At 42.5% G+C, this 26,732-nt stretch overlaps 1 protein-coding gene across 9 annotated transcripts; it reads left to right on the plus strand.

Moving 5' to 3' along the window:
* The first annotated feature begins 117 nt into the window (after positions 1-117).
* On the plus strand, positions 118-26,220 carry FKBP15 (FKBP prolyl isomerase family member 15). Of its 9 annotated transcripts, none has more exons than XM_090121614.1 (30): positions 118-298; positions 1,190-1,299; positions 2,012-2,102; positions 2,704-2,773; positions 3,857-3,931; positions 5,019-5,117; positions 5,542-5,691; positions 6,694-6,762; positions 8,025-8,168; positions 8,595-8,740; positions 9,514-9,562; positions 10,256-10,375; positions 10,636-10,735; positions 11,472-11,575; positions 13,059-13,152; positions 14,090-14,211; positions 14,597-14,707; positions 15,383-15,477; positions 16,148-16,250; positions 18,050-18,082; positions 19,623-19,794; positions 20,274-20,410; positions 20,734-20,889; positions 21,467-21,619; positions 21,967-22,059; positions 22,368-22,481; positions 22,881-22,988; positions 23,178-23,935; positions 24,415-24,505; positions 24,956-26,220. In XM_090121614.1, exons 1-30 carry the CDS (start codon positions 246-248, stop codon positions 25,028-25,030), a joined length of 3,795 nt encoding a protein of 1,264 aa, XP_089977740.1. In that variant the 5' UTR covers positions 118-245; the 3' UTR covers positions 25,031-26,220. The 9 variants fall into 9 exon arrangements, with proteins under 9 accessions (XP_089977740.1, XP_089977742.1, XP_089977743.1 ...); XM_090121616.1 differs by having other exon boundaries at positions 11,475-11,575; XM_090121617.1 differs by having other exon boundaries at positions 2,015-2,102.
* The last annotated feature ends 512 nt before the right edge of the window (positions 26,221-26,732 follow it).

Below are 26,732 nucleotides of genomic sequence, written 5' to 3' on the forward strand. Positions count from 1 at the left end.
TTGTCCTCTAAGCCCCGCCCCGGATGTGACACTACGCAGCGCTCTCTTGACATTGTCCCCTTATCCCCGCCCCGGATGTGCCATCTAAGTCCCGCCCCGGGATGTCATTTAAGCCCCGCCCACCGGATGTGTCACCTAAGCTCCACCCCCAGGCCTCCTTTCCTCCCGCCGTCTTCCTACGGCCGCAAAGTGCGCCGCTGTCGGCTGAGGCGTTTGCAACAGCGCGGGGCTGAGGGACTGCCGGTATGTTCGGCGCGGCGGAGGAGGATGACGCCGACTTTTTGGCCCCCGCCACCGGGTGAGTGGCCGCTGGGTGCCCCCCGCTGGAGAGCGCGGCGGCCGGGCAGGCTGCAGCCGGCTGCCCTCCCGTGGGCCGGGCCGTGAGGTTCGGTGTTCCGTGTGGGCTCCCCGCTCGTCGCCGAGCTCGGGGCCGGGCGGCAGGCAGGCTCCCTCAGCCTCCCCTCAGCGCAGGAGGCGGCTGAGCTCAGCAGTTTGAGCGCGCAGCCTCGCGTTGTGTAACTGCTTGCTGCATGGTGCTTCCCAGCCGTGCTGCTGTCTGCGCGTCCTCCCGCTCCTCCGCTCAGCGAACGGCTCATTTCTGAAAGATCTCCGGCTCCTGTCTCAGTGGTGCTGTCCTTGCAGACATCGACGTGCTTCTGTCCCACTACCCAGAGTAGCAAAGTTTAAATGGGCTTAAAACAGCAGCAGAGCTGTGAATGATGTGTCTTTCAGCAATTGCAGGCTTACTTTTGGTATTAAGCTTGCCCTTCTGGCAGGAGAGCTTTAAGCCTTGTTGAGAGGATATATTTCCTTGAGATTTGTAGTGCTAAATGATGACTTCTCTGCTGTCACATGTTATTTTTCCAGTAATGTAACAATGCACTGCTTAATAGGAGGGTAGTCTTATTCATTGCTTTAAAGTGGCTTCTCTTTTGGTGTTGCCTCAGGGCTTTTTTTTGCTTCTTACGCTCACTTTTGAGGAAATGAAACATCGTTGTGCTGCTCAGCCCTCTTTCTTTGTTCTACTTTTTTAAAACTGGATGTCTAACTATAGAGCTGCTTAACAGACATCACCTTATGTCTGAAATGGTTGTAAGCACTTTGCGTGTGATGTGACTTTCAGTTAATGGTGTTCCTTATCTATGAAGTCTGTGTCAAATAGAGTAAGTTGCTTCATTTTTGTTTGTAGTGCGAGATTGGCCTCTCTCTTTGGACTGGATCAGACAGTCTCAAGCCAGGGAAATGAATTCTTTCAATACACTGCACCAAAGCAGCCCAAGAAGGGTCAGACAGCAGCTGGTAAGTGGCTGAATTGATCACATGGCAGGAAGATCTTTGTAGCAGGTATCCTGGCTCAATGAGGGCTTTTGTGAGGATCAGCACTGCAAATATTCACTTAGCTTTTCTTTCCTGATATTATCTTCCTCTAGTACTCTCTCTGCATCTGGGTTATTCTTGCAGTCTGTAGGGACTTTAGAATATTACTCTGTTCTGTAATCATTTTCTGGAGTTAGAATCAGAGAATCACTCAGGTTGGAAAAGCCATTAAAGATCATCGAGTCCAATCACAACCTAACCATGCTGCCCTAACTCTAACAACCCTCTGCTAAATCACATCCCTGAGCACCACCTCAAACAGTTTTTAAACACATCCAGGGATGGTGACTCAACCACCTCCCTGGGCAGCCCATTCCAGTGCTTAACAATCCTTTCTGTAAAGAAGTGTCTCTTGATATCCAACCTAAACCTCCCCTGGCACAACTTGAGGCCATTTCCCCTCGTCCTGTCACCAGTGAGAAGAGACCAACCCCTCTCTTGCTGTAAGCACCTTTCAGATATTGGAAGAGAGCAATAAAATTTCACCTCAGCCTTCTTTTCCCCAGACTAAAGGGCCCCATTTCCTTCAGTAGCTGAAGTTATTTTGTTCTGTGGAAGGAATGTATCATGACCTTGTCACTGGCCAGCGGATGTGGCAGTTCTGTGTCACTGAGTGCTGCTTTCTGCTTCCCAGCAGGTCAGGCAGCCCAGAAGGCGCCCACAGCCCCAGCAGCTACAGGAACACCATCAGTCTTCATGGCCACTGCGGTTCATGCTTATCGATAGTAAGTGCAGCAGTGGTTTTCTGCATTGTATTTTAGAGTCTGTGTCTCTGGGACCTGAAACTAATTGTTAGGGCAGATATTTTTGGATAAGTAGGAAGAGGCATCTTGTAGAGGTGTCTGCATGCTGCAATTCGATGCAAGCTTCTACCCAAAAAAAAGGGGTCAGTTCAGGACTGCACAGTTGCCAAGTAAACAGCAAGTTCTCAGTTTGTGCGTTGCAGGGAACTGCATGCTAGTGTGCTGACCTGACATCTGCACAGTTTCTGACCAGCTCTGTCAGAAGCTTATGTCTCATCTTCACTTGTGGAAAACTGAAGCATGAACATAGAATGACAGCAGTGTAACTGTATGTTTGCTGCAGCTGTCATGTGAAAGCTTGCTTGCCTTGCATACGTGCAATTTCCATCTCAAACTATGCAATATATGCTTCTGTTATCTGTGAGTAAGCAAGAAAGTTGTAGTTTCTTTAAGCTCAGAAGTGCTCCCAGGCACTTTTGGTCATGAGGAAAGGGATCTGAACTCTAAAGAGGAAAAGCAACAGCAGAGGGAAATATCTGAGGCAGGGGCTGTTCCACAGCTGAGTGTCTCACTTCTCTTCCAGTACAAACGGGCAGTATTTGAAACAAGGCAAGTATGGAGCAGCTGTAGTGGGGAGCCATGCTACTAAAGAGGTGAGAAACACTTCACTATGATATTTTTCATGCTGAGGATGTGCTGATATGAAGCAGTGTTTCTCTGAGCTCACTGGGGATGCATGTTGAAGGTCTTAGTTCCACTGCTGCTTATGCCTCTCTGCCTCCTTGGTTTATTTGCTCATTTACCTTGATGACATCTTTTCTGCAGTCTGCAAATTTCTTTGGAAGATCTCTTCTCAGTTGAGACTGAAATATTTTGTGTTGTTTGGGGTGCTACACCTTTTCTGATGTTTGTGGAACTGATGTCGTGATTTACTTGGAACCTTTGACAGCTGAATCATAAATCTGTGTGTGTGAAAATCAGTATAGAATACAAATCGGTGTAGTAGTACAGAGATGCTTTCCTTAAGTGCTGTTGGTTTGGTATCTCTCCTTTCCAAACCTTCTTTCCCGAGTAGTCTTAAGAATATGGTCTGTACTGTCCAGAAAAGTGATATATTTAAAGGATACTTTACATGTTCAGTCTGTACATGTTGCTGGTTGAGGTGTTTTCTCTCCCCCTGATTGATATTGTCTCACTAAGTTACTTATGCTTTTACAAGAACAGCAGCAGAAAAAGTACTATGTTAAACTACTTCCTGAGTGAAGAAGCCTTACAATAAGTGCAGAAAGGGAAGTATTTCTTCTTACTAGATCATGTCTCATAGTAAATGTCAATGCAGTGTTATCTCTGAATTCTTTAACGTTTGTATAACTCCTTCTAACTTACTGTTATTGCTCAGTCTTTTACATTCCTGCACATCATGCATTATGAGCTTCATGTATTGAGAGGTTAGCACATTTTTTTTTAATGTGGAAAAATGTGGAATTAGTGAAGGCATCTTGCTTACTGCACAAGAATTATTGTTGAACCACTTTGCTTGCATGTTTTCAAGTGTCCGTAATAGCTGTTAGAAAATTATGTAAAGTATTTTTCCTGTGAAAAATGATGCTGCAAGGTGTATTTTGTAATACTGTAGTGTTAGGCTCAGAATTAAGCACACTCATATTGAAAACATCTTCAGTTTCTGTTGGTTTTTATTTTTCTTTTTTTCCTGCATAATTCTTTACTGAATCCAGTACAGGATTCTCCTTTACATCAGTCAGCAGCAACAGATCACCTCTGCAAGGATCCACCCAGGCTTTGTACTCACGGTAAGGCTGGATTAGAAAAGCATCTGGTACACTGCATTATTTGGAATGCACCTCTGTTTGCTCTGAAGTGTTTTCTTAGATTATAGCCTTTGAGATCAAACACCTGACTGATGTAGCAAGAGGTGGCACCGTGATAGGGAGTGCTGTTCTCCTAATTGTTGCACAAGAGACTGCTAAATCTACCTTTTGCAGAGCCCTATGAAATCAGTAGGTTTATTAATGAAAGCACATCTGTAGGATGTGTATTTTTACCTCCAGATCACAGATGTTTTTGAGTTTTGCGGTCCTAAAATGAATAGCAACAGAGCAAAATTCCTCCTGCTAATCATCTGTGGTTAAGTGACTGAGAAAATACAAATGAGCAAGCAGATGGAAGTGATGGCAAGGAAGTATTTCCGCTCTGAGTCTTGATACTCAGCATTTTTGTGATAAGAGCCACTTAAAACATTGTGAGCCCTAAAATGGGATCTCTCAGGAAGCTGTTTTCTGCTGATTTTACAGAAGATGGGTGTTGTGATTTGCTGTTAGCTTGTTATTATGGTGATGTGGAACTTCTTGGTTGATGACTAGAAATTCCACTCTGAAATAACAGAATTTCAATCCAGATGTCTGATCATGACCCTAGCTTGCTGTCTAGTTCTATAAGCATGTTTTGAAAGATTGAAGTGTTATGTAGTTAACTAGTGGAGAAATGTTTTATTTAGTGTTAAGTTCTGAGTGACTCTGGTTGCACGTGGAAGTCCTGCTGTGATCAGCACTTGTGAAAAAGAGAATTGTTATAAGTGGAAAATCTCAGTATAACAGAACCTAGCTTCAAAGATGCTGCAGCTTTATTAAGATGGTTCTATGAAGTACTGAATATTTGAAACATTTCTCCCATTATAATGAGCACAGTAATAAGGGCTGACTTCTTCATTCTGAAATTGGGTGGTAACGTGGCAGGTTTCTTTCTCTACCTCTATTTAATTTCAGTAGCTCGTATTTAAAGTTCCTGTTGGATGCAGTGTGTGATTTTTTAAAAGTTATTTTTATATTAATTGAATCCATCTTTTAACATATAGCATCGGACTGATTTCCTTTCCCACAGGTCCAGTCCAACAACTACAGCACATTCTATGATGATCAAAGGCAAAACTGGTCAATCATGTTTGAGTCAGAAAAGGCAGCAATGGATTTCAGTAAACAGGTAACTACTTACTCTGTGCAGGATATGACTTGCTACTTGTTGCTTGAACAGCAGACAGACTAAGATGCATCTCTTTGCTTCTGGGAGATGAAGCTCATCTGTGAGGGTCTTCATGATTGTGACTGAAGCAGGTTTGAAAGAGCTTGGCTGAATTTTATTTATTAGAGGCAGGGAGCCTGTTATTTCTGATGGGTTTTCTTATCAAGTTTCTGACATATTTTAAGACCAATGACTTTAAAGGTATTTTTTAATTTATATAGCTTTGTAAAATTTAGCACAGGGAAACAAGGAATGCCTTCTGAGCACATCTATAACCTGTGCTTGATCAGTACAGTAAGAAATGCATCAGATGGGTAAGGGAGTTGTGATGGAACCTGCCACTCTGTTTTAATGGCCAAGATGCTGATGTGCCTTCCTTTTGCAGGTGTGCATTGCCAAATACAACAGCTCCCCAGTGCTTGATTCAGTCCTCTACCAGGATCTCCTTCTTGGAGAAGGGCAGGGAGTCGAAGGAGGGGACTCTCTGGAGATTGCCTACACAGGTTGGCTGTTCCAAAACAATGGGCTTGGACAGGTAAAGACATTTCTGCCACCTACTAATGTGTGGATGTGATAGTCCCCAGAAGAAATCTGCCACTTCGAGCATAGTGCTGGTGCTTTAAAGATATGCTTTTAGTCATTTTTCTCACCTTTTGTGAGATTAAATGTATTATGTGTAGAATAATAAGGGATTTCGTTACTGTTCAAAGGAGGTGACTGAAATGCTTTTAAATTTCATAAGTACTCCGAACAAAGTGGTGACAGAGGTCAATGAAACTAGCTATGCTCATTTTGAAAGCAGTATGATGAAGTAGTAAGAAGACATAAAACACATCTACAAGTGTTAAATGGATGGGATTGTTTACAAGCCAGCAGGATAGGACGTAGTTGTAGAGGACAGAAAAGTAAAGGCGGAAGACTTGCTTTGGGATTCCAAAGTGTTATCTTCAAAACACTTCTCTTTTAACTATTACTATAATTCATAGCAAAGGGTTTTCTGCATTTGCATCAATCTGCAGTTGAGCCTTTTAGTATTAAAAAAAAAAAAAGACCCAACAACTTTGTTTTTCATCTGTGGGGTAGTTTTTGTTTCTTTATCATTACGTGCCTGTCAGAGACTAGTGTGCTTCTCTCCATAAAGTCAGTGGTACACATGGCAGAGCTTGCTTCTTATTTGTAGGAGTTGTTCAGCTGCTCATGTCTGAGTTTAAAGTACAAAATATGTAGACAGTTGTTCTGTTTGTGCAGTGTTCTTGTTGGATCAATCCTGTCCTGACCATCAAGCTTGAAACAGTTTTAAAGTCTGAGTCTCCATCTATCACTCACTTCAAGAAATTGTGCTACACAATAGACTAGAAATTCTAGTTGTGTTCTGTCTTATGTTAGTTTTGAGTTAATTTTGGAAGGGAAGCTGGGAGGGAAATAGCGTGTAAGAGGCCATAGGAGTTTATGAAATTTGTAAAGCAGTATTGAGAATCTTGAAACAGTTGAGAAATGAATGTGATCTTGTATTTTTGCTCTTCAACTCTCCATCCAGGTGTTTGACTCAAATGTTAACAAGGACAAGTTGTTGCGCCTAAAACTGGGATCTGGAAAGGTCATCAAGGTAGAACTTCTGGCATTTCACTGTAATAAAACTATTGTCTTGAATCTCTGAATTCCTGAAGACTTTGTTCAAGATTCATACGTGCTCTGTCTTATATGTTTCATTAAATGAGAAACGCTATAATGGTGACTTATTCAAGAAATTTGTATTTCCTTAATTTGAGCGGTATGTCTAAGTCCCCTTCATAGTAACAATGGAAAGTTGTCCTATTTTGAAAGTAGGGAGCTTACTATTCTGGAAGTGATGTAATCCATTACTTAGAAACAGGGTTTCTTGACACCAAAAGAGGAAATTCAATCTGAGAACTTTACGTTCCTCTCCATGTACATGCCACAGATGCAGAGGGTCAAATAACTCTGCTCTAACATCTGGAAGAAGGGCACAGGAAGGTGAACACAACTGACAAGAGTTGTCTAATAAAAGATACTAGTGACACCTAGAATGTTTTTCTGCCCCCTCCTCCCCCCCAAATCAAACTGTGAGAGGGTACTAACTGTAATAGTTTTTCAATCCAGCTACTCTTATGGTTTTTGGTGAAGTTAGATTGTGAATCAGTTACTTTTGTTCAGGTCCCTGCCATTATCTGTATAATTCACATTTGACCTTTTACAAGTTGTCCTTTGTTGAAGGTGCACTGTTTTTGTTGTTTTTTATTGTGCATCTTGTTATTAATGTTGTCTGGCTGCAGTAGCCGTCCTGTTTAGTGTCAGTGTTGATTTGACACTTTGTGTGTTGCTCTGGCTTATAACTCTCAGATAATAACTGTTTTCTGTGAGCACTTCTTAAATCTAACTGTAGCAATTAGGAAGTAATCTCTGAATGCCTCAGAATCCTGTTCTTTGTTTGAGTATTGAGAGAGATTGATGCTGTATGCCCTGCAAGCTACATACAAATGGAGAATTTCTGTATGCTGCATGCTGGTTTTTTCTCCCGTATAGTGCTGTTATGACATGTAAAACTTGTCTTAACTTCATGATGGAGATTACTGTATCTGTTTGATTTCATTATGAACATGATGGGATTTGCATCTTTATTCTTCAGTTAATGCTGCAATCTATAAAAGGCCATTGACTTGATGTAAGACATGGTTTTAATGCTGCACGCTAAAATTGAGCAAGACTTTACAAGAAGCTCTCTGTGCTTTGGAACCTTCTGTAAATGGTGCCTGGAGCAGTCTTGATCAGCATGTAATTACATTACAAGAAACTGTAATGTCAGTAGTCATGCTGTTTGCTTTCTCTTCTGGTGCCTGAATATCAAAGGGCTGGGAAGAAGGAATGATGGGGATGAAGAAAGGAGGACGGCGCTATCTCATTATTCCTCCAGCCTGGGCCTATGGGACTCAGGGAGTGGCTGGCCGTGTCCCTCCAGACTCTACTTTAGTTTTTGAGGTGGAGGTTAGGCGGGTGAGTGTCTTCTCTCAGGTATTTATTTTGCATCTGTTTTCTTGTTGGATCGTACCATCTGTCTGCAGAAACCTGCTGTTTGCAGCTTAGAAACAGTTATGAACAAAATTCCTCAGGAAGGTGCATTTCTTTTAAAATTAAAATAAAACAATCCATCCAGGCTGTTTACTAAGCCATGTCTGTTCCAGCTGTTTTGGGATCTCTTTATTATCCTACCTGTGAGCTATTACAAATCCAAATAGTGAGGACTGACAGGTTGTAAAGGCTTTGCTTCTCCAGTTCCAAATGGTGAAATGTTCTCTTGTATGTTCCAAGTCATACATGTTCTCACTTGAAGTGAATAAACTTGGCAAAGAAGTAGTCATCAGAATCAAGCAAATCCTTTTTGGGAGACTGGAATAATATTTTATTTATATGTTTCTTAAGGTGAAGCTAGTGAAGGAAGGCTCTGGCTCAGATGGACAGAGCATTAGTTCAAGGGACTCTCCTGCACCTTCACCAGTGCCTAATTCAGATGGCTTCTCTGCAGACTCTGTTTTATTGCCTCCATCTACAATACCTCCAAAGCCTGGGTAAGCAGAAGCATTGTTAAAACAACTTGCTGCATTAAAATATGGTAATGCTCATAAACATCATAGACAATGTTGTGTTAACACATCACTTGGCAAATGTGCGTCCTCTGTGTGCCAGTGTTGTGCCATCAGTGTGTAGGAATGTAGGTGAATATTGCAGAAAGGTTTCTTCTTGAATGCTGACTTTCAGGTTTAAAGTAATTGAAATGAGCACTCATGAAAGAAATCTTTGCTCTACAATGTTTCTGAGATCTAGTGTTATTAAGCTGTATGGGTACTGCTAAAAAAAAAAGCTTTCTCATATCTGGTGGCAGTATAGCTGTGAGTTGGCCTTGGGGCACAGCTAACTTCTTCAATTGCAAATTTTACACTGACATTGCTTTCTTAAGTTAATCAAATGGGTTGACTGTCCTTCTTAGGGAGAAGTTTTCAAGTTTAAGTGCTTGGATTTTTTTGACACAGTAGATAACTTGTTAATAAATTTGGATACAATTGTTTGTACCAGCATGTGGCTTTTACAGGAATTGACAAAATCATCTTTCTGTAATCACCTGTTCCACAGCTGTGGAACTCCCTTATAATGATATTCTGAAATCTGCAAGTAATGCTGCAAGGAACCTTCCAAAAGTAAAGGGGAAGGAAATACAAGAATTGTAAGAAAAATTTCTATGGGGGATGTTGTACTTGATGTTATTTAGAAAAGCACAATATTAATAAAAATAAAATTTCATTTTTATTTATGACAATTATTAACTGTCTGTTTGGCTTTTCAGGGAGCCAGCTGTTCGGGCCAAGTCCAACTCCATCAGTGAACAGTTAGCAGTAAGTGCTGTTGCTTTATTTCCTAACTAATTTGAAGCCTTATGTAGGGAAGCTCCATTGTTTTCACCTTTACATTAAGTATTGCTGAAGATCAAGAGAACATTATGCAGGATGCTCTCAAATATTCACCTTATTCATAACAGATTATTTGTGAATGAGATAGCAAGACATGAGGAATTGCAGTCCCAGTTCTGAGTTCTGGTTCCTGCTCTTGAATGCCAAGTCACTTTGCTCATGTGCATTCTTGTAAGGCTAATTGTCTTCTCATATAAATGGACAAATTTAAAATGGATAGCAAAGAGTGGTTGGGACATTCATGAGATCAAGACTTTGTGTGCATGGCTGAGGATAGAAAAAGCTGCTGAGTGACTTCCTTAATTTGGAAAAGCCATTCTTTACAGAAAAAAGTGTTCCATGTCACTTTTTTATTGCTTTGTTTTGTGTCAGTTTTCTATGTAATGGCAGCAATGTGAGCCCAGGGGGAAAATGTAAAAAGTAAGGCAGATTAATACATCCATCATTTTGTCTTAAAGTTAGTTTTTCAATCACTGAAAAATTGAAAAAAGCAGGCTTATATAGATGAGTTTTAAGTGGTGGGTTAATGATTTAGGCCTTTGGCAGGGTTAGACTTCTGTACTATCTGAAGGCACAGGGCTGAGTGACAGAGGAGTAACTGCAAATGTTTTCTTTCAGAATCCAGACGTAGCAAAGGCAAAGCTAATTTCTCGGATGGCTAAAATGGGTCAGCCCATGCTGCCCTTCCTTGCTGGGACAGCAGGTAGTCAGCTTGACTCCAGTGACTCAGAAATAGAGGTACATTAATGACTCACGTGAGATTTTGTTTTAATGCTTTCTATGTAACTTACCTAAAGTAGAGTTCATAACAACAGCCCTCCTTTCTACAGAGGATGCACGTTGTTTCTATGGCAAAAAAAAAAAAAAAAATCAGTAATTCCAGTATTGCTGAGTAGTTCAAATGGATTGATTGGGTAACAACTAGTGTCAAATAGACTTAAGTTCAAACTGTTAAGTTGCTCTTTGATGTCCATTTTAATATGTAGAAATGTTTTTAGGATCCAAATTCACTGAGAGGGGCAGCACAACCAGTGGTTTCATCTTCCATGAGATCGTCACAACCAGCTCATGCAGTACTGCCTACAGTGTCACCACAAGGTAATATGCTGGGGAGGCTGTGTTGGGAACAGAGTAATTTCACTTTGCTGTGGGCTTCAGGTACCAGGCCTGTGAGTAGAAGATTGCTGTCAGGAACTGAAGTAGGAACTGATAAACTCTGAGATATACTGATCCAAAGCTCTGTAGGTGTAATTCATAGAGCATGAGACTGACATCTTTAGAGTTTGTTTTCTTTTTTATGATCTTGTGTACACATTACTACTTGAGGTAAAGCAGCTGTATCACAGAATAATGTGTGAGTTGGCCTTTCACCCTGTCATTTAATGTCAGGGTGAGACTTCTGATATGTCTGAAATTTCTGTGGCTTGCAAAATCTGTAGGTTGAAAATGTTGGAAATGGTAGCAAAGGGCATCAGAAGGCTGGCAGTTCAAGAACAGGCCTGACCTGTTTTTCCATGGTAGAGCAGTGAATATCAGCTGAGCAGCCTTCAGAGTCCATCTGGGTAATGTTTTGTGTCTGTTAATTCAAAGCACCTTTGTTTGTATGATAAAGACTTTGTCTAAATTGAACTTGTGGTTAGAAGTGAAATTTCCATGAAAGATAATTCTTTGATCCACTCTCAATTCTTTGACTGTATTTGATTTTCCCAAGACTACAGGCAGGCATGCATTAAATTTTTGGTCTTTTCAGTGACTTTTTTTTTTTTTTTGCCTTTAAAAGATAAAATATTTCTAGCAGCTTTCTGATGTGCTGGATTTCTTTGTTCCCTTTCAGTAGCTCAAGCATCTGGTTCTGCACCTCCGGTATCTTCTGCTGCTTTAATGCCTGCAACGATCCAAGCCCATTCAGTTCTGCCTGGAGGAGCACAGGGCTTTCAGGTACCAAACTCAAATTGAGGAGACTATTAGAACTTCTGTTTTTAATCAGAAGTCTTTGTCCTCTCTGTTGCTGGGAGCAAGAACTCCAGCAGCATATAAAGCTGACAATTCCAGGCTGCTTTCTACAACTCTGGCACTCTGAAGTTAAATAACGTGCTTCTTAGTTTTTGATTAGAAAGGACTTCTTGGACTAAGAGTTAACCATCCCTCTTCAGTACCAGCTTTTGTGGTGGATAAAAGAAATTTCCACATACTTGCAGGGTAGGTGAAAATGAAGGCATTTTAGATTAGGTTTTCCTTGGTCACATTCTGTTTTCCTGGGAGAGCTCAGTTACCCATGTCTTTGTGGGTCACTTTTCATCCAGCAAAAGAACAGCCTTCTAAAAGGCTTGCAGTGCCGCTGCTGTACAGTGACGACCTGCTCAGCAACAAGCTTCCTGGGTGCTCAACAAACATGCTAAAATGCATTTTTCACAATAGATACTGAACACTTGGAGCAGAGCCATTGTATGAACAATTCTATGAAGTATAAAACCAAGCTTATTACTGTACGCAGTTTTAGTTCTACCTATTTTCTGAAAGTTCTTGAAGTCAGTGGCCTATATTATGTGAAGCACTGCTTCTTTTTGAAGGATCCAGATGAAAATATTTGATAATGAGTAAAAGCACTGTGAAGAAAGAAACCGATATGTTGCTCTGGCTTTGTGTTTTCTTTATGTTGAAATTGAGGAAATTTTGACAGGTAACTGGGTTTAGAAGATGAACTTCTCTGTTGAAAGACAGAAACTACCAATTAGAGTGAAGTTTTCAAACCAATAGTTCCAAATCACTGCAAGCATAAAATTTAACCCTGATGTTTTGAGTTCTTCTCAAAACTTGGAAGAAGTTATGTGGATTGGTTTGGTTTGGTTTTTTTTTTTTTGACTGACAGTGTAAATTGATAAGAGTGAAATACTCCTAGCCTTCAGCACATTAACAGATTGTTAACAGATTCTATATAGCTGCTTCTGATGAGCCCTGAGCAGGTTCAGAAAATGCAAGATAATTTCCTAGGAATATCCTCATGTTCAAGTTAGTATAACTTTGAATTACTGTACATCCAACAAGCTGCAGGGAGCTGTTCACATGTTGATCTTTACCTCTATGAATGTAGGCTAACATAGATTTGGTTAAGCTTTGGTGAAGAGGGTAACTGAGTAAACTGTAGTAACTCAAACACTATATCATGTGAAGCACTGCTTCTTTTTGAAGGATCCAGATGAAAATATTTGATAATGAGTAAAACATCAAATATCTAAGCCTTTAAAGAATTGTCTGTGCTATTTTTCCAAAAGCAAAGTTGTTTGAGTTTCTTTGACTTTCTACTCTCTGTTCTTGTTTTATTCTTTTTGAATATAGTCTTTGTTTCAGGGTCTAAAAAGTCATGAAAACCATTCTAGTATGAGGGGAGAAAACATCTAATCTGTTGATTTTGTTTTGCAAGCCATATCCAGGCATGCCATTTGCTTATTCCCAAACTGCTACATCTGCTTCTCAGCTCCAGCCTGTAGGACAGATGTATCCTGCACCTTACCAAGGTATGTTTGAAAAGCACATGCTTTATGGAAGCTTTTAATACCTGCAGTGAGCTGTTTATAGCAGTGGTCTCGGGTGGTGGTGGTAACATACACATTTACCCTGGCTGTAATGTTGTGCTGTTTCAAATGTTCTTGTTTTTAATTACCAGGGAGGGGCAAATGCTTCCCGGTAAATATACATCTTTTTTTTCTTTGCTTAAGGAGTGCAAAAGGGGAGGAAATCTGTAGTTGTATTCCTAAGGTTATGTATTATTAAAGGCATCTTGCAGCTGGTACTTCCAGCTGTGAATATAACCATATAAAAATAACAACTATCTTATTGCAAATACTTCTTGAACTAGTGAAGCAATTTTAACAGCTATCCTATCACCTGGGGGAAGAGCTTTTTCTGAGAAGGAGGAATTAGCTCAGAAATGGAACGCAACGTAAGAAGAGCAAATAGCATTGAAAAAAAAAAAGGGTAATCCCTGTTGTAGATTTTGTGTGGATTTGAGTATAGCTGAGCCTTTTTTGGAGCACAGTTATTCAGTATGGGCTCAGAAGCCAACTTCTGTTCCTATTGTTTGATCATACCATTCTGTGTACTGTTCTAGTGTTCTGAGGGGTTCTCTCCTGTTTACCTAACTGCTCTCAGGCAGCTCAAGAATTTCATGCAGTCATAAACCTGCATATTCACTTTATTTTGGAAATATGTATGCTATTCTAGAAAATAGCTCAAAAAAATAGTGTAGGTACAACATTTATTATTTTGGATGAGGAGGTTGAGGGTGAGGAAGGAGGTCTTGAGAGAAGGGGGGAAGGAGGAGGTGTGAAGTTGGGGTTGGAAAAAGGGAGTGGCCATCCTCTCTAGCAGGTTGCAAACTGTTAAGCATTGCTTCTGATACATGTGTGCAAACACTTTGCCCTTGTGACTATAGAACTTTCCTTTCCATTCAAGCACCTGGGGATGTTACTTCCTTTTTGATGACAGAAGTTCGGCAGCATAACACTGAAATCCGGCTGGCTGTTAGCAAAGTAGTAGATAAAATGGATCATCTGGCTGCCAAGGTAATGTATGAGGTAGGCAGGACTGACGACAAAGTTACTACTGTTTGCTCTCCAAATATCCTCTGGAGAGATGGCTCTTTGTACATACCTGCATGAAGTTTGTAAACAGTATCTTAACTTAATGAGAATTCCAGTTTTGTCAGACCTTGAAATGGTAGCAATTTGGCTACTAGGGAAAAAGTTTGTACTAGCTTTGGGGGAGGTGTTTACTTCCTTAAATGTAATCTAAAGCATTGTGTTTGGATTGCTTTGCTGCACTTCAGGAGATGTCACAGTTTTTATAGCAGCGTGCGCCCTGGAGCTGGTCAGATAGAAAAGTGAAATGGTTCTGTGAAATGGCAGATGGTTGACACTTACCTACATCCATGAATTCATTTCATCTGGCTTGTTTCTACAGGTTGAGGAGATGAAGAAACAAAACACTGGGAACAGTTCACTACTGCCTGGTATCTCATCTGTTACTATGGAAGCCTCCATGATCATGAGCAACATCCAGCGGATAATCCAGGTGATCATAGCCAGCCTTACTGGACTATTTCCATAAAGAACTGTGTTATTTCTAATGAAGATAGCTTTACTGGCTTGGCCTAAATGTACATTCATCCATATACTTTATTTCTGTATGGCCAAAACCAGCTGGCTAGGGAAAAGGATATGATCTACAGCCATTTCTGTCTCCATCATGCACCTGTATGCACAACTGTTTTTCTGTGCACCCAGCAATTTTCTCTTCTGGGACTTTAGAAGTCAGAGTTGATATACTTGTAGTTAGTAGACCTTGACAGAGAGCTCAAGTGAAAGAAACTTGGTTTCGTTTTGAATTGGTATGGACTTAGTCTACAACAGCTTGCAGAAGGAAGGTTTGCAGAGGAAATACCATATTGTGCAAACCACCTACTCATAGCTACTTAGTTTTATGCTTTGTAGTTTTTCTAAGCAGCAGCTTTACTATCTCTTTACCTGTGGGTGGAAAAAAAAAAACAATCAACCAGATGTAATATTCTGAAGTACAACCATTGTCCTGTTCCACGATTCTTGCTCAATTTAGTATGGTGCCTTCTTTGTGATTTACCACAGGAGGAGGTGATACACCTCACTGCTATAAATCATCTGAACAGAACAAATGCTTAAACTTCCTTGCATCAGTATCTGAGTAGGGTGAATATTCTGAACTGTTCTTTAGGAGAACGAGAGACTGAAGCAGGAGATATTTGAGAAGAGCAGTCGAATTGAGGAGCAGAATGAAAAGATCAGTGAGCTGATAGAGCGGAATCAGAGGTAAGGAGTGGAAGGTGTCTGCAGCTGCAAAGAGTTTCTTACGTTTGCTTAGATGTAGCTAGGAGGTATCCTATCTCTAGAATGGAGAGAAGTTCTGATTTATTTTTTGTACTAAAATATTGGTGTTTTTTAATCCCCTTCTGTCTTCACAAGGTGTATCTCCAAATGAGATCTTACAGTAAACATAACTATGTAAAAGGGAAAGATCTCATGCCACTTTCTTTGAGCATGCTTTCTCTGCTTCTGGGGGTGGTTTTGATTTGCTAGCCTTTTAGTAAAGTGGATGAAATTGTACAGGAAGTAGTGTTCCTAGTTCCAGTGAGTTCCAGTGTTGTGTTCCATTAAGTTTATGAAGGGGAATAACTTATTCAAGGAAGAAGCAGAAACCAGTGGTTACCAGGATATCAAAAATCTTGACTGTGTGGTACGAATTGTAGACTAGTGGCAGAGAGGCAAAGCACATATCTGAACTGATGTAATCTGTACTGAAGGCTGGGAACTTCCATTCCACCCTGTGGAGGCAAGGCACTTCTTAGTGCAGGACGTGATACAGAATTGTCTGGGACTTCTCATTAGTGAAAGCTGATTTGAAATGCTTTGTCTATCTCATCACTTCTTGCTCCATTTGTGTATTTATAAAAGTGCTTGTGCCATCTTCTTCTGTTTACAGATATGTCGAACAAAGTAACTTGTTAATGGAGCAGAGGAACCACTCACTGCAAACAACAAATGAAAACACACAGGCAAGAGTGTTGCATGCAGAACAGGAGAAGGTAAAACCATGCTGACAGCATTGTAGAATCGTAGGCTTATGGCTCCAGCCAGGACAGTTTAAGTCAGATCTCATACAGGACAACTGCAGTTTTCAATGTTTTGAAAGCAGTTTAAAAAAATATATATGTAAATGTTTTAATGGCTTTCAAAATAAAAGCAGCACAGAGTTTATAAATTCAGATCGTTGTGCTGTCACAGCTTGAATACTCATAATTTAACAGGGAAGTATCTTGTTAACTTCATAAATACATGCCCAACGTGTTAAGGTATTACGTGCCTCGCAGGGCCTGGTCTGGCTGAAAATGCACATGGCTGACAGTTTTAAAAGAGTTTTTTCTTTTTAATTGGCATAAAGATTGAGATAGCTATAAGAAAAACAGTTTCCTGCTAGAGCTTCTGTATTGTGTTTGTGCTTGGTTTGCTTTTTTTTTTAACACGTCTTTCAATAGCAATCAGGGGAGTTGTTTCTAGGATAACGTGTTGTGCTTTTATGAAAGGGGCTACTGGAAGATAGCTTTCAAGCCAGTTAAATGCACTTACGCATGGCTTTTATACTGCGAAGTGCACTCATGAGTCTCTTACCCTGGTAGGGCAGATTTGAGATCTCTAATTGCATGGTGTCTTCTATGCTTTCTCAAGCCCTGTCAGCTAAATTACAGCACTGTCTTGCACCATTCTCCCCATCTAAGTTATGTATCTTTGCAGTCCGAATGTGATAAGATAAATGCTTGCTCTGTCTGAGTACCACGAACTGGTGCACCAAAATTTTATGGAAGTAGCTGCTCTCCAAAGTATGCTAACAAGTGTTTCTGCAGGGTAAAGAATAAAGTCATGTGACTGATAGATGTGTGCTGGTATCAGCAGATGGAGGGATGGATGTATTTTTCCACTGAAAGCTCAGATTGCTATACAGTATATACCTATAACTGGAATTGTAAGGGTATCTAACTAGGAATAGAGTGAGATGACAACTTCCTTTCTGTCAGTGAGTGTGACATCCTGCTTGCATGGGGAGGGAGCATCTTCTGAAAGTACAAGAAATAAAAGGAAGTTTTCAGGCATCATCTGCAGTAGGACTCCACTTGACTGAGCAGGCACTACCTGGATGATAAAGTGCTACATAAACAGACTTCAGGCTAGACCAGATAAGCCATGATTTGCACCAGAGAAGCTTTTCCCTAGTTTTGGTAGAGGATTGACTGCAATCTGATGCCTGGCATTCCTTCCTTTTCCTTTTATCTAATCTGCTATTTCCATTTATAGCTTTGGTAGGAGAACCAGGGAAGAGAACTTTAAAACTGTTTTATCTGTTCTTGGAAAGTGAGGTTTGTCCTTTGTTTCATGATCGAGACCAGGAATCCGTAGACAAAGGTCCCTGAGAAGAGATGTTAGTAAGTTGCTGCTTTGGGTTTATAGATCTTTGGCCCTAGCAGAGCACATCAGTTTTCAATTAAGGCTTGTGTTTCATAACAATTGGAAATACCTGCATGCTCCTCAGGGCAATGAAATGGTAGTTATGTGCAGGACCTGGTGATGACCTGCCTGATACCTGCTCCACTATAATTCATGTGGTATGCAGTGTATCTGTGCGAGGATCTCTTCAGATTCTTTTCCTTTAACTCACTTTTCCCCTTCTTCCATCTAAGCTTTTACAGTTCTTGAATAACTTAAATGTTTCTCTGGCATATCTCAGACTCCAATAATAAAACACTAGCTGTTCTGATGATGATGAATGCCTCTGCCTTTCAAGTTGTGTTCTTAACTCTCCCTGTTTCCTGTCACTGCTTTCTCTTCCTAGCACATGCTGCCAGTGGATCGGGGCTGGGACCAGGTGAGGCAGTGTGTCTGCTGACTGTGTAGATGACAGATAATTGTGCCCTAGGTGGTGCTAGCCCAGCTTCCTCTTGAAGGTAGTTAGGAGTTGGTGAAAAGAACTGCTTCAGATCTTGAATTAGCACAGATCTTCCACTCAGAAAGGGGCTTTGTAACTGCCAGGAGTGTAGCTGCTGGCTGCCTCCTTCTTGGGGAGCCCTTTCCACAAACTTCACCACGTTGCTGCTCATTTAATCTCCTTTGCAGGAGAAATAGCTGTGATTATATAATTGTAAGATCAGGTATGGATTTTGTGAGATTCTTCGTACCTGGAGGCTGGAGCTGAGCTGGTACAGGCATGAAACGCTCACTGGAGCTGTGGAGTTTTCAGTCTAATAACTGTTCCTGGCTTAGGATTTCCCTTTTACTTTCCTTGAGGGCACACAAAGATAACAGGAAGAGTTAAAATAGAACCCCATGATATATCTAACAGGTAATTTTAGCATGCTAGGAGTCTGTATCCTGAACAGTAATGAGATGGTTATGGAAGCATAAAAAGAAAACAGATCTGGTTTTAGTCAGTCTCTATCAACACGGTTCTTAAAAACTAATGGTGTAGAATCCCAGCCCTCAGGGTCAGCATGTATCATCCTTGTCATGACTGGGAAGATTTTGCATACAGCTCTTCTCTGCCAGGTGTTGGTCATTGTCTTTATTTCCTTCATGGAGATAACCCTGAGAGGAGCTTCAGAAGGACTTAGCACTTACAGCAACATGAAAGCCTGTTAGGAACCCAAATGCAAGCAGAGATGTACAAGCTGTTTAGGTGTTCCTTGCAACAGGAATTGTAGTTCTGCCTCTGCAGAGGATCCTCTGAATCTTGCGACTTAGGCAACATGATTTGAAACCCTCCTTTGTGTCTTTGTCTTGGTGACTTGAGCCTATCCAAATGCATTGCTTACAGCTGTCTAACGAGCTGTCTCAGAACCAGCTCTTATGCAAGTTGCTGGCTTCAAGCAATGCTAAATCTAAACAGGTTAACAAATTACTGTGAGAACCGTGCTTCAAAATGGCAGCTCTAGCCATGCAGCTACCTCAAGGTGATCATGCACCACAAGCTTGTGAGGAAATGTGCTTATTTTGCTACAATAGCCCTGTGTTATGTGTGGTTTTTTCAGTGTTTTGTAAGCTTATTGAGAATAATTAGGTCTTAAAGTCCAGGTTTTACCTTAAGTAGATAGCATGAAAACTCAGTACCAGTGCTGATAGCTCTGTTCAAGTCTTAAAAATGTGTTTAAACTATTTAGGGGAAAAAAAAAAACTGGCTGAGTTAGCTTGCTGTTGGCCTTGTGCACCTTTCCAATCGGTGTGGAGACAGTAACATGGCGAAAGGGGATCAGTACCTCTTCAATTAGGGGGTGCCTGTTAGGTGCTGGATTCCTGACAAGGTCTCCACAGCCTTCTTGTTCTTCCTGTGAGCACAGTTGTGGCATCTCCTCACATTCACATATCCTACAGTTTCTTTTCTTCCCCATTTTCCCTGCTGTTTTGTGCCACAGGCCAAAGTTGCAGAGGAGTTGGCATCTGCCACAGCACAGGTGTCCCAACTGCAGCTGGAGCTGACTGCACACCAGAAGAAGGAAATGGATCTGCGGAAACAGCTCTCTGCTGCCCTGCAGGAGGCAGAGCGACACGAGACACAGCTCAACAAAATGCAAGCACAGTTAGCAGGTAAAACTTAGCTTGTCCCATGAGAGCTTCTTTATGTCATTCTTTTTCTTCTTCTGTAAGTCATACATTTTTCCTTTGTTCTGGGGTATTTATTCCTGCTTTCCCCAGGATCAGTCACAGGGTATGAAAGGATAGAGGTGCACCCAAATGTCTGAAGGGCAACACACATCCTTGCCACTACTAATAGGACAGTGGGCTGAACTGATGAGCAAAGTCACTGTGACACAAGGGTCTGTAAAGCAAACTCTTGGCCTGTCTAGCTGTAGAGGATCTAGATTTCCTATGATTAAGAAGTTTAGATCAAGACCGAGGTTTTAAGCACTCCCACTTCACAGAAGCAGCTTTTGATACATTTGTGTTCCTATTACAGATGTCAACTGTGTCAGCATAGTTGTTGTGCAAAAAGCACTGCTCCTTTCTGTCAGCCTTTAATTTGAATTGCATAGTGCTGAAACCCACAGTAAACTGTATTTCTGCAGAGCTCCAAGAAGCCTCTGAGGACACCCAAACTAGATTCAAAGCTGAGAAGCAGAGTCGTAAACACTTGGACATGAAGATTTCAGCATTGGAAGAAGAACTAACAGACCTAAAAGTAGAAAAGGAGACTCTTGAAAGGGTATGTTTGGTGCTAGAGAGATGCAGGATTTCAGCTGTTTGCAAGAAATCTGCCTCAATGATGTTGCTTGTAAGCATGCAGATTAAGTGAATCTTGACTCATCTCCAGGCAAGAATCCCCATGCTGGTGGATAGCTCATACTTATGTGATATATATATTTTTTTCTAGTCTTACTCAGTACTATGCTAACCTTCCTACCTATAGATAAATCTCAACTTTGTTTTGAAATAAGATCATCTCCTTAAGCAAGCTCCTCTAGCAAGAAGAAAAGAAGCTACTTTGGTGCAGTCTGGCCTGTGCTTAAGTTCTGTTCTGTATTGCAGAATCTTGCTGAGAGGAAGAAGAAATCGCTCTCTGAGAGAGCTCAAGCTGAGGAAGAGATGGAAGAAATACGCAGGTCGTATCAGCAGGAATTGGACAAACTTCGGCAGTTGCTGAAAAAGGCAAGGACCTCAACTGACCAGGCAGCAGCAGAGCAGGTAAGGAGCTGTGGGAGCTTCTCCAGCTGGTGTCTAGAAAGCTTGTAATGACTCACAGGTAGGAAATAGTAATTAAAAACTGTTTGGGCTGTGAAAGAATGAAAACATCAGCCACTTGCTCTTGGGGTTAATTTTAACATGGGGTTCACACATAATGTCTTTGCTGGTGTTTGTCACTGCTCTTTAACTCCAAGATTTGTATTCTAGAGTTTGGATGCAGACTGGCATGCAGCATCACATTTAGACTGTCTTAGGAGTGTGAAAGAGGCATGACCTCAAACTCATTTTTCCAGTAGAAAGACAGATATGTGGCTGCTGATGAGTGAACAGCTATGTAAAAAAAAAAAGTCAGGAGATCGGAAGTCTGGGACAACTTGTGGGGTTGTGGTTGGAACTGAACTCTGAGGTGGGGACAGGAGCTGATGATGGCTGCCATCTGCATGTAGGTAGTCCAGCCTAGGGCAGGTGATGTTGCTTTCCTACCGTTTGTCTGGGCCCCAAGCTTTCAGCAGTTTGTTATGTGGATTCAGATGAAGTGCATGTTTGTTTCTAATGATCTTTCTTATACGGTGGGCAGCTGTCACTCATCCAGGCAGAGCTGGAATCCCAGTGGGAAGCCAAATGTGAACGGACGCTGGCCTCTGCCAAGGAGCAGCATGTTAGGCAGTACCAGGAAGTGTGTGAGCAGAGGGACTCCCTGCAGCAGCAGGTGTCCCACCTGGAAGAGAAGGTAAAGGACTGCTCCTTATTGCTGAAGTATAATTCCAAATAATTGATGACTGTAACTAAGTCCTCTGCTCCCTGATAGTGGTTGGACTTTTAACCTCTTGGTTGTCTGAGGAATTTGACCTAGTCTGCAAGATGTTGTGTGCATCTCTTATGCTGGCTTAGTGGGCTAATGAGCTTGCTGTTGCAGCTCCTGAATGAGCTAGAGCCAAAATGATGTCAGCATTGATAGGCTAAAGCAACAGCCACAATTTCTATACAGTTCTATCTCAATTACTGTTTTTGAGCAGAAATAGTTTTGAGCTGGGTGACATTGAACAGGACTGTAAACTGATGGTCCTTGTCTTTCAGCTGGTAGCTCTGAAACAGTTGAAAAAAGCAGAGGAACAAAAATTGTCTGAGCTTCAGCAACATTTGGAACAACTGGAGCCTATCAAAGAAAAGGTAAGGAGGATAACACAGCAGCTGAATACAAACTGTAGTGCAGTAATGATTAGCCTCAGGCCACCTGTGTCCAGAACAAGAACATGAGTTCAGGAATGTGAGAGGGAAGAAAGAATCATGTTGCTTCCAGTGAACCAGATCAGGCTCAGTGATGAGGCCTGGTCCTTGCCTTGTTTATCAATTGGCAATTTGCCCTTTACTTAAAAACATAAAAAAACAAAACCAAACAAAAAAAAAACAACAGCGTTGCAAACTTAGTTCCACAGATAGCACTACAATTGTTGTAACTTCTCGTTTCTCTTTGGCAGTATTCAGCCTTGCAGTCTGAAATGGTGATATTGAAGGCTCACTATGAAGAATGTATCCAAAAGCTGGAGAAGAATCAGGACTACAGATCTTCACCTGTGAACTTCACAGAAGAAGTGAGCTTGAATAGCCAGTGTTTCTCTTCACCCCTTTCCTTTGGATTTATTTTCTCTATGAAAGCACTATGGTTTTGGTAATAGGACCTGTCAAGGAGCAAAGGAAGCCTAGACTTAAAACTTGAAAACATAGCAGTGTTTCTGCCTTGGGTCTGTGCAGCCTGCCTCAGTTTTGGAGGAATGGGTTTGGTGTGTAAAATAGTTGTGAATTAAAATGACACGATGTATTCTACTTTGTTATCAGAATTCCTGATTTGAAAAGCAGTAAGTTCTTTGAGTCAGCGTGTGTGTGTGTGTGTTTGGGTTTATTGCTCCTTTGCCCAGGGAAGTACCTTTTATCTTTTGTCCTGTGCTTCAGATGTTAATGAATTGTCTGCTTCCTGTCTTGCTCTTTTCCAGGTAAAGAAGATAATGAATGGGGTATTTCAGTCTCTTCGGGGTGAATTTGAGCTGGAGGAGACATACAGTGGCAGGATGGTTCTAGGTGTTGTCATGAACACAATCAAGGTACAGTAGCAATAAGAGATAGAATGTAATAAATGTGAGATTAAGGCCCGCACTGAAACAGTGTAAGGAGTACGAAATAACTGTGAGGCAGACATGAACTGTGGGTAGCAAAGCAGCCTAGTAGTGGGACAACATAGAGACCTGTGAAGGTTTGTCTTGGATGTAACCTACATTCTCTTTATTTCTTAGACTGTAACACTGCAGCTACTCAGCAAACAGCAGGAGAGACCAGAGCATGACAGTAAAAAGGAGGAGGAATCTGGAGTGGGGAGACCAGAGGGATCGCTTGGAGCAAAGACAGACCAGGAGGAGCTTGTGCAGCACAGCCCTGCCCTGGGTGCTGTGTGCTCTGCTGATCCCAGCGAAGTGAGCACATTGTCTGTCCACAAAGGTGAAGCTGCACCTCCTGCTGCTGAGGTCAGAATGCCTGAGGAGGAGCAGGCTCCACAGAGCAGTGGAGTGCTGGAAGAGGAGGAGGTCCAGCAGGAATCTCTCTCTTCTGGAGCTGAACACTGCTTGAATGCTGATAAGGGGCCTGAGCTTGCAGAACAGGCCATTCCCAAGGTGGATGAGGATTTTGTTCTGGCTGAGCAAAAGCAGGAGAGCAGCCCCATAAAGAAAGCAGAGACTGAACACAGTCCCTTTGGAGTATCTTTGCAGGCAGAAGCTGCAGATCCTTCTTTTCTAGAAACCAAGCCAGAAGAAATGGATGTGGCTGTGCTTGCAGACAAACCAGCAGCAGAACAGGAGGCAGAGGAGCCTGTGGGAGGCTTAGAGCCCCCTCCCTTAAGTAGTGAGGGAGAAAACTGCACAGACCCATCAGATGGAGCTGGTTCTGACCAGGAGCCTGCTTCAGTATCCAACACAGAAGAGAAGAGCTCACCTACCATCAGAGAAGTCCCACAGCAGAAGGAACTGGGCTCCAGCCCCAGCCAAAAGGGTTCCAGGTAAGGTATAAGTGCAGGGGTAGCTGCAGTCCCATCTTCCTGCTGATGGGCTGGCACAACAGCAACGCACCAGTGGTTGGTACAGCTGTGCTATAGCACAGGACAACACGTGTAGGGTTGAGGAGCCATCTGGTGCTGGTCTTGAATGCACTGACAGCCTCTGGCAGAGTTCAAGTTGTCCAGGGCACACTGCTGAGAGGCAGTTGCTCACATCTGGGTGGAGGTGGTGGTAATGGTGTCTGATGTGAATGGTTGCCAGCTGAGCCCGGAGAGGAATGTACAGTTCCTCTGGGATCTGTTACTGGTGACTGCCATGTCCCATCACTGAACTGTTCTGCACTGGTGAGTGCTCTGTACCTTAAAACATGAAGCAGAGATGGTCTGGGTGTTGAGACTTTGATATCATTCTTAATAAAACACACAAAAGGAAACCAAGATCCCATATTCTGCAAGTGAACTGCTTGTTCTTTATCTTCCAGGCTCTTTGAGGACGATGACTTCTTCAAAACAGCATCTCTTAAATCACCAAAACCTCGAGTTCCCTCTGAAGAGGAGGATGAGGAGGAAGTGGTATGTGTTTCTTTCCACTCCCACTGAACTTACTCAAGCGTTAATCTGCAGTTTATCTATGGGAGCTGACTGGCCCCTGCTGGGAAGCTTGGAGCTTCCCAGACACTTCTTTGTATAAATTCAGCTTCTGGGTTTGTTTCTCACTGCAATTGGAGGTGTTGCACAGGCTGAAATGGTGACAACAAACTCCTGCTTGCATGGCATTAGGAAAAGGTCATGGGTTAAATAGGAGGGAGTAGGAAAACAAACCCCCCCTTATCTCTTCAGCTCTAAGCACCTTTCCTGAAAGATTAAGCCATCATATGATAAACATAAAAACATCAATAATGATGCTTCTTATTTATCATCTCCTAAAAGCTGATGTAGATTTCCAAGTCAGAGCTGTGTGGCAGTTAGTGAATACTGGGAAGCTGGTAAGGCTGACAAGTTTCCCTCTGCTTTGATTTTCAGAGCATGAAGGGTCGCCCCCCTCCAGCTCCACTCTTTGGTGACGATGACGACGACGACCTGGACTGGCTGGGATGAAGAGCTGCCTGCTGAGCCCATGAGGCTTCCTGTGGGCATGGCCACTCCCTCTGCACATAGCACTTAATGAGCTGCATTTGTGGGACAGCTGTGAACAACCAAGGACTCCTCAGGCTCTTCTACTGCAGACTGACAGGGCCTGAGAGCAGGAGTCTCTCTTTGCACTCTTGGGCACTCAGACCTGTTGTTCTGACCTGACAGACATGCACAGAGGTTGGGATGAGCTGAAGGAACTGACCGGTCTCACTGCATGTTAGTATTGATGTCCTTCTGTGAACCATTGATTAATCTGAAACTTTATGCAAATTTGAACTACATAAAGTGCTTCAGAAGAACAAGTCTGGCAGGACCCTGCAGTAGGTAACTACTTTTATAGAAGTCGGACTAAAAGTGAAGATCTCTTGGAAATAATTCTGTCTGCTGCAGCCAGCCCAGCCTCTCTCCTGTGCCTTTTTCTCTTGCTGTGATGAATGCAGCACGAGTGAATGGAGTGGTGGCCGGGTGTGCTGTAATGCAGCCTCAGCTGGGCTCTGCGGGGAGCCAGGTGTGCAGTTCAGCTGCTCAGTCTGAGTGGAGCAGGGAGGAGGGCAATGAGGAGAGACAGCTGTGCAGACTGGTTGGATTTTTTGTGGCACTTCTATTTCTCACTGCACTTAAAGCAACTTAGAAGTAGGAACAGTAGATAGTGTTGTTAAAACAAGTAACACGCATACCCCTGTTCCATTAATAAGATGGAAGTTACTAGGATAGTTCCACCGACTGTTAGCTTCCACTGAATTTGGCCTGTGCCATCTTTTGGGGGGGGGAAAGAAGTGTCTGTGTGCAGCCATCTGTCAGCTCCCTGTCCAGTGCTCTGTGTGGCAAACGGCCAAAAGCAGCTGAAACTGGGGAGGAGACTGAAGTCTGTTTAGCAGCAGCCAAGTAGCTGCTGGGGCTGTGCTGCTGTCATAGGGTGAGCGTGGCTGAGGTTTCCTAACAGCTGCTCTAGATATCAAAGAACTGAATCGTATCTCAGTGCTGAAGGTTGATGGTGTCTGAGTGCACAAACCCTGCTGTGGCTCCAGCCTCTCTGCTGCAGCAGTGCCCCGTGGAGTGTGGTAGTTGCAACCTGCACTTCTTGTTTCCTGTTACAGGTAGCCTGAAGGACTTGCATTTCATTTCTTGATAAATAAAGTGCAATTAAACCTGTACTTTCTGCTTGTGGGTGGCTTTACTATAATCCAGTTGTGTGCACTTAAAACCTGAGCTACCCCTTACTTAAACTAGGAAAAAAAAGATCTAGAAACACTTCCTACAAGGACATGGTGGGATGTGCCCGGGGGGAAGGTGAGGATCCTCACCGTGTCACTGCTTACAGTGCCCAGCCCCTGTGCTGGCTGCTGGGAGAGGGATGGCACCTTGTGCTCCTGAACCCCTTGGCTGCAAAGCTCTCTCTGCCTCAGGTGCAGGGAAAAATGACTGGAGACAGCTCTGGACCAATGTGCATTTTTAATATCTCATCTTTCCCTGCTGCCCTTCCCCAGCTGCCACATCCCTGCGCCCACTGTGGGGCCTTGGCTCTGCTCTGAGCACCGCAGGGAGAAAGCACAGGAAGTTGCTTTTTGACAACATTTCGCCAACAGAAAAACAGCACAGACCTTTCCCATCCCATCTCCTGTGGTCCTCGCAGCCAGCTGGGCTGGGTGATGCCCATCTCTGACCC

The sequence above is a fragment of the Phasianus colchicus genome, chromosome 19 (genome assembly GCF_987193195.1).
Source record: "Phasianus colchicus chromosome 19, bPhaCol1.hap1.1, whole genome shotgun sequence".
In the NCBI taxonomy this organism is placed as follows: Eukaryota; Metazoa; Chordata; class Aves; order Galliformes; family Phasianidae; genus Phasianus; species Phasianus colchicus.